At 43.8% G+C, this 15,023-nt stretch overlaps 1 protein-coding gene across 1 annotated transcript in view; it reads left to right on the plus strand.

Moving 5' to 3' along the window:
• LOC140211912 (sorting nexin-1-like) overlaps positions 1-15,023 on the plus strand; it is a 124,322-nt gene that overhangs the window by 75,563 nt on the left and 33,736 nt on the right. The window contains exons 5-7 of the mRNA XM_072282114.1: positions 1,030-1,105; positions 8,140-8,183; positions 12,818-12,959. Coding sequence (XP_072138215.1) covers positions 1,030-1,105; positions 8,140-8,183; positions 12,818-12,959 — 262 coding nt within the window. The remainder of the gene's footprint in view (positions 1-1,029; positions 1,106-8,139; positions 8,184-12,817; positions 12,960-15,023) is intronic.

The raw sequence follows: 15,023 nt of genomic DNA on the forward strand, positions 1-15,023 counted from the left end.
ACTTGTTTACCTCTAGCAAATCTCTCCTCATTTTGTACGCTGTAGGGAATAAAACCCTAATTTATTCAACCTTTCCTTTTAACTTGTGTCCTCAAGTTTTGGCAGCATCCTTGTAAAATTTCTCTGAAATTCTTTCAATCATATTGACATCCTCCCTATAGGTAGGTGACCAGAACTCCATATTAGACCTCACCAATGGCTTGTACAACTTCAACATAACTTCTCAACTTGTGTACTCAATACTTTGATTTATGAAGGCCAATGTGCCAAAAGCTTTCTGTGTATCCCTATCTACCTATGGTGCAACTTTCTGGAAAATACAGACCTGTGTTCCCGGAGCCCTCTGCTCTACTGCACTCTTCAGTGTCCTACCGCTCACTGTGTAAGTCCTAGTCTGGTTTGTCCTCCCACTTGTCTGCATTAAATTCCATCTCCCATTCTTCAGCCCATTTGCCAGCTGATCCATATCCCACTGCAAGCTTTGATGGTCTTCCTTACTGTTGACTATAACCTCAATATGCCCTCAATCTTGGTGTCATCCACAAATTTGCTGATCCATTGACCACATTATCGTCCAGATCGTAGACATAGGTGACCCAATACTGATCCCTGTGGCACACCACTAATCACAGACCTGCAGCAAGAAGGGCAACCGTCTACTACCAGTTCTTCCACTATGCCAATATCTAACCCACTTTACTACCAAATGACTACACCACCTTGAGCAACCTCCCATGTGGGACCTTGTCAAATGCCTTGCTGTAGTTCACGTAGATAACATCTGTTGCCTTGCCTTCATTAACATTCCTGCTAACTTTGACTTCCTGAAGCTGTAAACCATGGAGCCGTAAACACAACTTAATGATGGGATTTAAGATTTTCTGGAAAGCGTAATGATCCTGAGTGTTAATTAGGAGAAAGTTGCTTCTGTCACATGGCTACAGTATTTGAGACTGAAAACTCCTTGTTGTGTGTTTTTGCCTGTTCACTGAGGGTTGAGATTGATATGTGATTTCGTTCCTTCAACAGCTAGTTGAAGAAGAAGGGGAGGAAGATGAGGATGAGTTTGATGTGACTGTTACAGTTACTGAGCCGGAGAAAGTGGGTAAGTCTGATCTTCAAAGGTGGCTTTATGCCCATGGGCCTAGTGATTTACTTATTAATCTGTTGCTTAGAAACATTGAGTATAGTTCAGGTAACAATCTGCTGGAGGAACTTATTGGGTCCAGCACCATCTGTGGGGAAACAGGAATTGCTATGCTTCGGGTCAAAACTTGCTGAAGTGTTGACAATTCTTCTCTCTTCCCCCCCCCGCCCCCCAAAGCAAAGCATCACACAGAAGCTGCTCCACCATCCGAGTCCTCCAGCAGGTTGTCTTGCTTCAGGTTACAGCATCCCGTCTCTGGTATATGTTTCTGTTGTCTAGGGCACTGCGTGTTTGGTTGCTGTACTAGTGGTTCCTATGCATTACTTGTAAGTTTTTAAAGAATGTAATTGAAATTGTGGTGGTTATCTGTCGAGTCCAATAATGACAGGAAACCTGTGCAGGAGAGTTTTTAAAGTGGAAAACCTGTTACACTAGGACCGTTCTGCTCTCTCAACCTTGGAAGTCAGAGTCCAGTAGTACGGGTAGTTGGCACAACGGGGACTTCCTTGGTTGTAGTGCATGACCATGACTTCTGTGCCGTGTCATGCCCTTCACTCTCCACAAAATGTTGCAGAGCTGTCTTCCTGGCCGTTGGATTGCACTGTTGGTGTCATCAACCCAGTACGCTGGAGCTGACTTGGCGTGCTGGGACAGGCATGACACAATTTCATGGGCGTATGAGGCCCTCCAGCTACCCTCATCTGGTTTAGCCCACCTGTCGAAGTGGCGTACTGGTGTGTGGTGCTGTCACATGCAAAACATCTGCTTGGAGCCACAGGTGAGAGCTGAGTGTCCGGTAATGAGTGAACCTCCCCAGGATAGACATGACAAGCCCCTTCACTGGACACCCCAAATGTAGTGTGTCTTTATATTCTCATAATTTTACTCTCTCACATACTGGCAGCATTTGACTTTGAGAGATCCATGTGGTGATGGAGAAGAAGCACCAAACAGTGTTATAGTGCCCTTGTGGTAGAGGGTGAGGCTGCTTGTTCCGACAAGGCCTGGAATCTGGGCAATTTCCAAAAATTAGGGAAGCTGTAGGTAGTTATTTCCGGGCTTCGCTGTTGGTGAATAACTCAGCATAGAATCAGAGCCTGCACTTCACCTTTCTCAGCATGAGGAGGAAGTGAGTTTGGCATAGAGGAGCAAGATGATAAAAGAAATATTTAGTGAAATTCAAAGCTGCTATTGTGATATATCCCGGTCTGGATATGGGCTTATTCATACTGATAAAGGGATCACTTTCATGTGCAAAGGATTAAAAGATTTGCTGCATTTGTTCATGTTTGCTTTTAGAGAGGCAAAAGAAGCTGAATATATGTATGTCACTATTTCAGTTTTCTCAGTCACCAGCTTTATCTGTTTGTGAAGTAAACAATCAGGTAAGTTGAAGAGTCCTTGAAGGGAGATGGAAGTGGTAGTTTAACAAAAGCAGCAACTGTCTTGATGTTAAAATCTGGGGAAATGTAGTAATGTGTTAGTGTGTGTTTGTAAATGCCATGTGTACCAGTCCATTATTAAAGAAATCACCAAAGAAGTAATTGCAAGTTTGAAGTTTGCAAGAGTACTTCATTGAGTTGACAACCTGATATTTTGAAGATTTACACCATCACCAACCTCACTGACTCTAGAGAACTCCCATCTACTGCCACCAAACTTATAGTTCCCTTGCTCCACACTGCTCATTTCTACCTCCTACCAAAGATCCACAAATCTGACTGTGTAGGCCCACTGTTTCTACCTGCTCCTGCCTCACTAAACTCGTGTCTGCATACCTTGACTCCATTTTGTCTCCCTTGGTTCAATTCCTTTCTGCTTAAGATTTGTGACACTTCATCTCTTCAATTGATTAGTTCCAAGGGTTTGGACAGGGCAGAGTTCGTTAAGTGCGTCCAGGACAGATTCCTCTCACAGTATGTTGACAGGCCGACTAGGGGGAATGCCATACTAGATCTAGTATTAGGTAACGAACCGGGTCAGGTCACAGATCTCTCAGTGGATGAGCATCTGGGGGACAGTGACCACCGCTCCCTGGCCTTCAGCATTATCTTCGAAAAGGATAGAATCAGAGAGGACAGGAAAATTTTTAATTGGGGAAGGGCAAATTATGAGGCTGTAAGGCTAGAACTTGCGGGTGTGAATTGGGACGATGTTTTTGCAGGAAAATATACTGTGGACATGTGGTCGATGTTTAGAGATCTCTTGCAGGATGTTAGGGACAAATTTGTCCCAGTGAGGAAGATAAAGAATGGTAGGGTGAAGGAACCATGGGTGACAAGTGAGATGGAAAATCTAGTCAGGTGGAAGAAGGCAGCATACATGAGGTTTAGGAAGCAAGGATCAGATGGGTCTATTGAAATATAGGGTAGCAAGAAAGGAGCTCAAGAAGGGGTTGAGAAGAGCAAGAAGGGGGCATGAGAAGGCCTTGGCGAGTAGGGTAAAGGAAAACCCCAAGGCATTCTTCAATTATGTGAAGAACAAAAGGATGACAGGAGTGAAGGTAGGACCGATTAGAGGTACAGGTGGGAAGATGTACCTGGAGGCTCTGGAAGTGTGCGAAGTCCTCAATGAATACTTCTCTTCGGTATTCATCAATGAGAGGGAACTTGATGGCGGGGAGGACAATGAGTGAGGTTGATGTTCTGGAGCATGTTGATATTAAGGCAGAGGAGGTGTTGGAGTTATTAAAATACATTAGGATGGATAAGTTCCTGGGGCCTGATGGAATATTCCCCAGGCTGCTGCACGAGGAGAGGATCTTTATGTCCTCGTTGTCTACGGGAATGGTACCGCAGGATTGCAGGGAGGCGAATGTTGTCCCCTTGTTCAAAAAAGATAGTAGGGATAGTCCGGGTAACTATAGACCAGTGAGCCTTACGTCTGTGGTGGGAAAGCTGTTGGAAAAGATTCTTAGAGATAGGACCTATGGGCATTTAGATTAAGTTAGATTATGAGGACATGCAGTCCTCTTTTATTGTCATTTAGTAATGCATGCATTTAGAGAATCATGGTCTGATCAGGGACAGTCAGCATGGCTTTGTGAAGGGCAGATCATGTCTAAGAAGCCTGATAGAGTTCTTTGAGGTGGTGACCAGGCATACAGATGAGGGTATTGCAGTGGATGTGATCTATATTGATTTTAGTAAGGCATTTGACAAGGTTCCACACGGTAGGCTTATTCAGAATGTCAGAAGGCATGGGATCCTGGGAAGTTTGGCCAGGTGGATTCAGAATTGGCTTGCCTGCAGAAGGCGGAGGGTCATGGTGGAGGGAGTTCATTCGGATTGGAGGGTTGTGACTAGTGGTGTCCCACAAGGATCGGTTCTGGGACCTCTACCTTTCGTGGTTTTTATTAACCTGGATGTGGGGGTAGAAGGGTGGGTTGGCAAGTTTGCAGACGACACAAAGGTTGGTGGTGTTGTAGATAGTATAGAGGATTGTCGAAGATTGCAGAGAGACATTGATAGGTTGCAGAAGTGGGCTGAGAAGTGGCAGATGGAGTTCAACCTGGAGAAGTGTGAGGTGGTACACTTTGGAAGGACAAACTCCAAGGCAGAGTACAAAGTAAATGGCAGGATACCTGGTAGTGTGGAGGAGCAGGGGGATCTGGGGGTACATGTCCACAGATCCCTGAAAGTTGCCTCACAGGTAGATAGGGTAGTTAAGAAAGCTTATGGGGTGTTAGCTTTCATAAGTCAAGGGATGGAATTTAAGAGTCGCAATGTAATGATGCAGCTCTATAAAACTCTGGTTAGGTCACATTTGGAGTACTGAGTCCAGTTCTGGTTGCTTCACTATAGGAAGGATGTGGAAGCATTGGAAAGGGTACAGAGGAGATTTACCAGGATGCTGCCTGGTTTAGAGAGTATGGATTATGATCAGAGAGGATTTTAGTCTTTGGAGAGAAGGAAGATGAGAGGAGATATGATAGAGGTATACAGGATGTTAAGAGGAATAGATAGAGTGGATAACCAGCGCCTCTTCCCCAGGGCACCACTGCTCAATACAAGGGGACATGGCTTTAAGATAAGGGGTGGGAAGTTCAGGGGGGATATTAGAGGAAGGTTTTTTACTCAGGGAGTGGTTGGTGCGTGAAATACACTGCCTGAGTCAGTGGTGGAGGCAGATACACTCGTGAAACTTAAGAGACTACTTGACAGGTATATGGAGGAAATTAAGGTTGGGGGGGGGTGTATGGGAGGCAGGATTTGAGGGTCGGCACAACAATGTGGGCCGAAGGGCCTGTACTTTGCTGTACTATTCTATGTTCTATGTTCAATCACTTTAAATTCCCTGGCCCTGATCACCTCATTTTTACTATGATCATCTAATTGCTAGGCACTTCTATTGCCCATCAAGAAGGCCCTAAAGATCTCTTTCTGGATAACAGACCTAATCAGTTCCCTTCCACAACCATCCTCCTCCGTTTAGTGGAAGTGGTCCTCACCCTCAAGTTTCTGTTTTGGCTCTTTCCACTTTCAAATCCAAGGTGGAGTCATAGACACCCACATGGGCCCAGCTATGTGGAATAGTCTTTGTTCCAAGCCTATACTGGTAATGCTCCCCAACTCTTTTTGTGCTACGTTGGTGCTACTTCATACACCCATGCTGAGCTTGTCAATTTTATCAACTTTGCCCTCCTCTTCCACCCTGCCCTTAAATTTATTTGGTCCATCTCTGATGCCTCTTTCCCTTTTTTCAGTCTCTGACTCCATCTCTGAAGGGACAGAGGTCGAGAAAGGGAAGAAACTATTTATTAATCTTTTCTAAACCTACTGACTCCCACAACTATCTTGACTATAACACTTCCCTCTCGGTCACTTGCAAAAATGCTTTTTCCTGTTTTCAGTTCTTATATCTCTGCTGCATCTGTTCTAAGGATGAAGCTTTCCATTCTAAAATATCTAAGATGTTTTCCTTCAAAGAATGGGGTTTCCCTTCCACCATCATCGATGCTGCCCTCACCTGCCTCTCCTCCATGTTCCACACATCTGCTCTTGCCACACCATCCTGGCACCATAACAGGGATAGAGTTCCCCTTGTCCTTGCCTGTCACGCTATGAGCACATAGTTCTCCATAACTTCCACTATTTACAGTGGGATCCTACAACTAAGTACATATTTCCCTCCCAATCCACACTCTGCTTTACACTTAAGATTTCTCCATGGCCACCCATTTTAGTTGGACTTCTTATTACTATGATGAGGCCACACTAGGGTTGGGGGAACAATAGCTTTTATTCCATCTTGGTAACCTCCAACCTAACGGCATGAACATTGATTTCTCTAACTTCTGGTAATTTCTCTTCTTCCCACCTCCCCCAACCCCTCTCCCTTTCCATTTCCCATTCTGGTTGCCCTCCTCCTTGCCTTTCTTCTCTCCTATCAGATTCCTCCTTCAGCCCTTCTATCAGCTCCCAGCTTCTTATTTCATCCTAACCACCCTCCTTCCACTCGCCCCTCACCCTATTCTGGCTTCTGCTTGCCTTCTTCCTTTCCAATCCTGATAAAGAGTCTGGGCCTGAAATGTTGATTGTTTATTCCCCTCCTGACCTGAGTTCCTCCTGCATTCTGTGTGTGTACCTTGTACTACTTATTGGCTTTGCCTTTTAAAATGTGAAATTCCAACAGGAACTCGAGGCTCGTGGCTCAAGTCCCAAACTAAATCCCTGTCTGGTTATTGTGAAAGAATGAGAGAAGATGAGGCAAAACGCTGAGTCTTGGTGTTCCTGTTCTGTAGCTGACAGAATTGCACATGTTCTCCTGAGAAAGCAGTGTTTGTGTGTATGCACAGTGGCTCCAATGCTGACATGCATGAAATTGCCCTCTCTATCATGTGCACACTTACTTGGAGCACGGCCACAAGAAAGCAGCATCCAGCATCTATACCAGGGGTCCCCAACCATTTTTGTGCCGTGGACTGGTTTAATATTGACAATATTCTTGCAGAGCGGCTAACCTGGGGGGGTGGGGGGGTGTTAATCACGACAGGAATATAGGTGATAAGTCAACTATAAGTCACTTAAAAGTGGCTAATATACTCAATTTCATTTCTAAAGGGGTTTATCTAATGAATTTAATATTAAACACACAGCGCATATTTTCCTCGCATGAATATAGTGATAAGTCAATTATAAGTGGTCCCAAACCTCTGAGCCGCGGACCGATACATTGCCGCGAAGAATGCAGCTGTGGTCGGTACGCACCCAGCACATCTTTCAGAAAGAAGCTGAAATAAACAAGCTAATTGATTAGGTGCTGCCCAGCACGTAAATGTCGGCCCAGATCAGAGGCGACACAATCAGCAATTGTGAGCAATCGTGATTCACCGGAAACATTCACAAATGGGTCACAGACCCATTCCTTTGCATGTCTTGGGTCACTGATGACCTTACGTGTGTTAAAGTTCAACAGTGGGGTGACAGGGAATGAGGAAAGTGCAGCCAAATCATATCGTTTCCTCGTGGCCCAGTAGCACATGCTTTGCGGCCTGGTGTTTGGGGACCACTGAACTATACCATCCAGGCCATGCTCTCTTCTTGCTACTACCATCAGGCAGAAAGTACAGGAGCCTTAGGTTCCACACTGCCATGTTCAGGGAATTACCCTTCAACCATCAGGCTCCTAAACCATCATGGAGAACTTCACTCACCTCAACAGTGAACAGATTCCACAAACTACAGTCTCACTTTCAAGAACTTGACAGCACAGTATTATTTATTTTATTTGTAAAAAATACATTCTTTAGTACATTGGCTGTTTGTAAGTTTTTGTTATTTATAGTTTTTCTTAAATTCTATTGTATTTTACTATACTAAAAAATAAAGTTTTTACATTTCAAGCAGATTTCAAGGTAGGATATGGTAACATGTATGTACTTTGATAACTTCACTTGAACCACTGCTCTTGCTGAAACTAGAATGGTGTTCTTGCTTAACCACATTTTACAGCAGCAATGTAGTTGAATATTTATTTCAATTTTTCCTCAGGTGATGGCATGGCTGCCTACATGGCTTATAAAGTGTCCACATTGGTATGTATTAGTGCATGGGCTGGTGTCAGTTACAGTCAGGCACACTGTTGTCAATGACACTTGTGCTCATCTGATTAGACGGTATGCCTTGTTGCTTATTTTGTGGTATGGTACAAAAGCACAATGCCAGCTTGGAAAAGTGCTGGGCATACAGTAAATTGCAGTCACAGTGCTTTTGATTCTTATAGCACTGCACAGCTTGAGTGCTAGTCATAAAATGTGGCAATAGGCCCTTCGGCTCATCTAGTCTGTGCTGAACTATTCATCTGCCTAGTCCCATCGACCTGCACAAAATCCATACCCCTCCCATCCATGTACTTATTTAAACTTCCTTTAAATGCTGAAATTGAACCCACGTCCACCACTTCTGCTGGCAGCTCGTTTCACACTCTCACCACCCTCGGGTGAAGAAGTTCTCCCTCATGTTCCCCTTAAACTTTTCATCTTTCACTCTTAATCCATGACCTCTAGTCTCACCCAACCTCAGTGGAAAAAGCCTGCTTGCATTTACCCTGTTTATACCCCATCATATTTTGTATACCTCTATCAAATCTCCCTGTGTTCTCCTACATTCTAGGGAATAAAATCCTAACCTATCAACCTCTTCCTAAAATTCATGTTCTTTAGTCCTGGCAAAATCGTTGTAAATTTTCTCTCCACTCTTTCAATCTTTCTAGTAGGTAGGTAACCAAACTGCACACAATATTCCAAATTAGGCCTTCTCAATATCTTATACAACTTCAACATAACATCCCAGCTCCTGTACTCAATACTTTGATTTTCAAAGGCCAACGTGCCAAAAACTTTCTTTATGACCTCATCTACCTGTGACACCATGGATCTTTACTCCCAGATCCCTCTGTTCTATTACGCTCCTCAGTGCCCTACTGCTTGCCGTATAAGTCCTACCCTGGTTTGGCCTCCTAAAGTGAAACATGTTGCAATTATCTGCATTAAATTCCGTCAGCCCATTTTCCCAGCTGGCCCATATCCTGCTGCAAATTTTAGTCTTCCTCACTGTCCGCTACACCCCCAATCTTGGTGTTGTCTGCAATTTTGCTGATCCAGTTTACCATATTATCATCCAGATCATTGATATAAATGACAAGCAACAGTTGACCCAGCACTAATCTTAGAGCCTTTCTTTAAAAAAAAATGGAACGACATTAGCTATCCTCCAGTACTCTGGCACCTCACCCATAGTTAAAGATGTTTTAAATATCTTTGCTAGGGCCCCTGCAATTTGTGCTAGCAGGGTCCAAGAGAACACCTTGTTAGGCTTTGGGGATTGATCCATCCTAATTTGCAACAAGTCAGCAAACACCACCTCCTGTAATCTGTATACCATCTCTCAAATAAATACAGGTGCAAAAAAAAATCCATTTAAAATCTCTCCCATTTGGACTTCATGCTAGGGGATCAATTTTGTCCCTTGCTCATAATATATCTGTAGAAGCCCTTGGGATTCTCCTTCACCTTGTCTGCTAGAACAGCCTACTGATTTCTTTCTTAAGTGTTCTCTTGCATTTCTTATACTGAAGTACTTCAGTTGCTCCTCCCTTCCTATACCTGCTATGCACCTCCTTCTTTTAAAAGAAAAACAGGGCCTTAATATCTTTCAAACCAAGATTCCCTAAATCTTTTATCATTGCCAATTATTTTGACAGGAACATACAAACTTTGTGTACTCAAAATTTCACTTGAAGGCCTCCCAATTACCAAGTACACCTTTGCCAGAAAACAACCTGTCCCAATCCACACTTGCCATGTCCCTTCTGATGCCATCAAACTTGGCCTTTCTCCAATTTAGAATCTCAACCCGAGGACCAGACCCTACCTTTTCCCATAATTACTTTGAAAGTTATGGCATTATGATCACTAGATACAGTGTTCCCCTGCACGTTCCATAATGGAAGATCTAGTATTGCTTTCTCTAGTTGGGACTTATGTACAAGTTAAGGCAGCTTTCCTGGACAAGTTTAATATACTCTATCCCATCCAGCCCTTTTACAGTATGAGAGTCCAAGCAATATGTGGAAAGTTAAAATCACCTACTATAACAACATAGAAACATAGAAAATAGGTGCAGGGGTAGGCCATTCGGCCCTTCGAGCCTGCACCACCATTTATTATGATCATGGCTGATCATCCAACTCAGAACCCCGCCCCAGCCTTCCCTCCATACCCCCTGACCCCCGTAGCCACAAGGGCCATATCTAACTCCCTCTTAAATATAGCCAATGAACTGGCCTCAACTGCTTCCTGTGGCAGAGAATTCCACAGATTCACCACTCTCTGTGTGAAGAAGTTTTTCCTCATCTCGGTCCTAAAAGGCTTCCCCTCTATCCTCAAACTGTGGCCCCTCGTTCTGGACTTACCCAACATCGGGAACAATCTTCCTGCATCTAGCCTGTCCAATCCCTTTAGGATCTTATACGTTTCAATCAGATCCCCCCTCAATCTTCTAAATTCCAACGAGTACAAGCCCAGTTCATCCAGTCTTTCTTCATATGAAAGTCCTGCCATCCCAGGAATCAATCTGGTGAACCTTCTTTGTACTCCCTCTATGGCAAGGATGTCTTTCCTCAGATTAGGGGACCAAAACTGCACACAATACTCCAGGTGTGGTCTCACCAAGGCCTTGTACAACTGCAGTAGTACCTCCCTGCTCCTGTACTCGAATCCTCTCACTATAAATGCCAGCATACCATTTGCCTTTTTCACCGCCTGCTGTACCTGCATGCCCACTTTCAATGACTGGTGTATAATGACACCCAGGTCTCGTTGCACCTCCCCTTTTCCTAATCGACCACCATTCAGATAATAATCTGTTTTCCTATTTTTGCCACCAAAGTGGATAACTTCACATTTATCCACATTAAATTGCATCTGCCATGAATTTGCCCACTCACCCAACCTATCCAAGTCACCCTGCATCCTCTTAGCATCCTCCTCACAGCTAACACTGCCCCCCAAACCTTCTGTTTCTTGCAATAGTTTGTGATCTCTCTCTACAAATTTAATCCTCTAAATCCTATGGACTATTGGGTGATCTATGATAGAATCCCAGTAATGTGGTCATCCCTTTCTTATTCCTCAGTTCCACCCAATAAAGCCTCAATAGATGAGCTCTCCAGTCTGTCCTGTCTGAATAATGCCAGCCCTCGCCCTTTAATCCTTCCAGCTCTATCACATTTAAATCAATGGAACTGTGGAATGTTGGGTTTCCAGTCCTGCATCTTCTGTAAGCAAGTCCCACTAATGGCTACAAAGCCTTAATTCCACATGCTGATCCATACCCAAGTCTGTCTGTCTTTCCTAAATACCCCTTACATTGAAATTTACACAATTCAGAATATTAGTCTCACCACGCTCACCCTTTCAATTCCTGACTTTGTATTGTAGGGTTAACAACATCTTTCCCCACAATGGGACAGCTTCTCTCACCAGGCCATCAGATTGATCAGTACACGTTGATCTGATTACATATCTGACTGTTATACATATATACAAAACAATTATGTATACAATCTTAGTGTTTGGGCAATATCCTTCTACATTTCCCTTCCTTATTGCTTGTACATAGTGAAAAGGGTGCAACATAAAGAGTTTTACTCCCTCATTGTGAGATGGGTATAAGAAATAAAATTTTAATTCTAACCACTCCACCATCTGCTCTGGTGCTCAAGTTCCCATCCCCCTGCAACTGCAGCTTAAACCCCCCACTTGTGCAGTAGTAGCAAACCTTCCTGTTAGGATTTTGGTCCCCTCCAGTTCAGGTGTAAGCTGTCCCTTCTGTACAGGTCACACTTTCCTTTGAAGAGAGCCCAATTATCCAAACATCTGAATCCCTCCCTCCTGCACCATCTATCCTTAGCCACATGTTAAACTGTATGAACTTACTGTTTTTTGGACTGACTAGCATGTGGCACAGGTAGCAATCCTGAGAACACATATTGGAGGTGTTCTCATCAGAACTCCTGTCTCTTCCCCTAACCATTGAATTCCCTGTCACTGCAGCTCTCCTCTTCTCTCCTTCCCTTCTGAGCCCCAGAGCCAAAGACCTGACTGCCTTGGCTTTCATCTGCTAGATCAATCCTCCAAAAAGTATCCAAGCACTGGCTTCCTTTCCTCTTTTTCCCTCTTCCTGATGGTCACCCAGTTACCTGTGTACTGTATTGTGGGTGTACCTCCCTGTGTGTCCTGTTGATCAGCCCCTCAGCCTCCTGAAAGATCTGGAGTTCGTCCAGTTCCTTAACACGGTCTGTAAGAAACTACAATTGAATGTACTTTTTGTAGGGGTAGTCTTTGGGGATACTGGAGGTGTCCCTGCCTTCCCACATCCCGCAAGAGGAGCATTCCACTATCCTGCCTGGCATTCCCGCTGCTCTAAATGCAGCAAGAAAGAAAAAGTAGACAAAAAAATCTACCTACAGCTTCTGCCTCACTCACTAAAGTCTGATCTCCTCCCTCTAGCAGTGTCCCGCTCCCACAATGGCCATTCCATTTGAACCTAACCTTGTTATTGGTCCTTGCCAAGTGCCTAATTATGTGCAATTCATTATCTCCTTGGAAACTGTGATGTGCCTGACCCTAATGTGTCTAATATATTAATGCATTGTTTTGTTTTTCAGACCAGCTTAGCACTGTTCAAGAGGAAAGATTTCAGTGTTAAGCGAAGATTTAGTGACTTTCTAGGATTATACGATCGTCTGTCAGAAAAACATTCTCAAAATGGCTTCATTGTGCCTCCACCTCCTGAGAAAAGCTTAATGGGTACAGCAATTGGAGATAACAGAAACTAGTTTTGCTTTTGTTGTCGTGTGTCTATTGTAATGCATACTTTTCTGAAGTCTTTTGCAAATGGCTGTTACAAGAACAATGGCGAGGTGTTTTATTCAATAAGGGGTTCACAGAGTACATTAACCCTAAAGTTTCATCTTGGATTCATTTGTTTCCTTACAAGTATGGGACAGGTTGCCCTTGAAATGGAAAGGCCCAATATCCTTAGCGGGAAAATTAGCTTCTCCTACCATGGAGGGTTTAAACTACATTGGCAGAGGGCTGACTCTTGAGTGAAGTAAGTGAGAAAACAGGGATATGTGCAGCAGGCAGAGAGTGTAAGCTTAGTAATCAGGATAGCCATGTTACAGTAAAAGGGCAGATAGGGCAACTGCTTTAAATTGAGCCTATTTCAATGCATATAGATTAACGGGTAAAATGAATGAACCAAGGGTGTGAATCAGCTCTAGAGACTGGAATATTGTGGCCATAACACAAATGTGGCTGAGAGCAGGACAGAGCAAGCTCACTAACACAAGAAATTCTACAGGTGCTGGAAACCGAGAGCAATGCACACAAAATGATGGGTGCCACGGTAGCATGACGCTATTACAGCTCAGAACATTTCAAAATTCGGAGTTCAACCCGTGGAATGTGCAGGTTTTCTCCAGGACCTCTGGTTTCCTCCCACAGTTCAAAGACGTACCAGGTAGCTTAATTGGTCATTATAAATTGTCCCATGACTAGGTTAGAGTTAATGGGGTTTATCAGGAGTTGATAGGGTGGTGTGGCTCCAAGGGCCAGAAGGATATACTCTGCACTGTATCACTAACTAAAATAAAATAATTAACTTGTCAGGGAGTACCTATGAAGGGGAATAAACGGTCAACTTTGGGCCGAGACTCTATGTCAGGACAGGGCTGGCAGCTCAATGTTCTGCAATTGATGCTTTAAGTGTGACAGAGGAACAGGAGAGTGGGTGTTACCATTTTGGTAAGGGACTACATAACCTGCTTACAGGGGGTGTCCCTAAGGGATCATCTAATGAGGCCATTTGAGCAGAACTTTGAAATAAGAAGGGGATAGAGACCTTGGTAGGGCTGTATTCTAGACCACCCCTCCCTCCCAATAGCTACCAGAAACTTGAGGAGCAGATGTTTTGAGAGATTAACTGTAGTTGTGTGAATGGCAGGGTAGGGCTAATATTGACTGGGCCATCCAGATTGCATAGGGCCTGGATGTGGTGCAATTTGTGAGATGGATTCAAGACAATTTCCTCTGGGATATAGAGTATGCTCGCAAGGAAATGAATCTCAGGATTTTGTATTATGACATGTACGCACTTGTATAATTTACTTAGAACTTTGAGGAACTTCTCGGGAAGGAGTAATACTCGCTTTCCTCTTGGGGAACGAGGTGGACCGAGTAATTGAAGTGACAGTTGGGGAACACTTTGGGTTCAGTGACCATAATTCTATTAGTTTTAAAATAATTATGGAAAAAGGCAGAACAAGTCCAGAGGTTAAAGTCCTGACTTGAGTAGGGCCAGTTAGGGAGCATTAGGCAGGATCGAGCTGGGGTCAACTGGATGATTCTATTTGAAGGCAGGAGAACAGCAGGCAAGTGGGAGGCTTTTATAAGGTCATATCAAGGGACCACGTACTCTTGGGGTGAAAGGTAGGTATACTAAGTTCAGGGAGTCCTGTAGGCAAGAGTTATTGGAGCTCTGGTAAGGAAAAGGAAGCATACATCACGGTTTGGCACCTGGATGCTGATAAATCCCTCAAAGAATGTAAATGTTAAGACCAGGTTTGAGGGAAATCAGGGAAGAGGATTATGATTGAAGGTTGACCTGAAGCCTGTGAGTAGTGAGGTACTCGAGGGGTCAGTGTTGGGACCTCTCTTTCAAAGATTCAAAGTAAAGCACATTTATTAGTCATAGTCATACTTTATTGATCCCCAGGGAAATTGGGTTTCGTTACAGTTGCACCAACCAAGAATAGAGTATAAATATAGCAATATAAAACCATTAAAAAAAAAATAATAACATGTAAATTA

The sequence above is a fragment of the Mobula birostris genome, chromosome 18 (assembly GCF_030028105.1).
Source record: "Mobula birostris isolate sMobBir1 chromosome 18, sMobBir1.hap1, whole genome shotgun sequence".
Taxonomy (NCBI): domain Eukaryota; kingdom Metazoa; phylum Chordata; class Chondrichthyes; order Myliobatiformes; family Myliobatidae; genus Mobula; species Mobula birostris.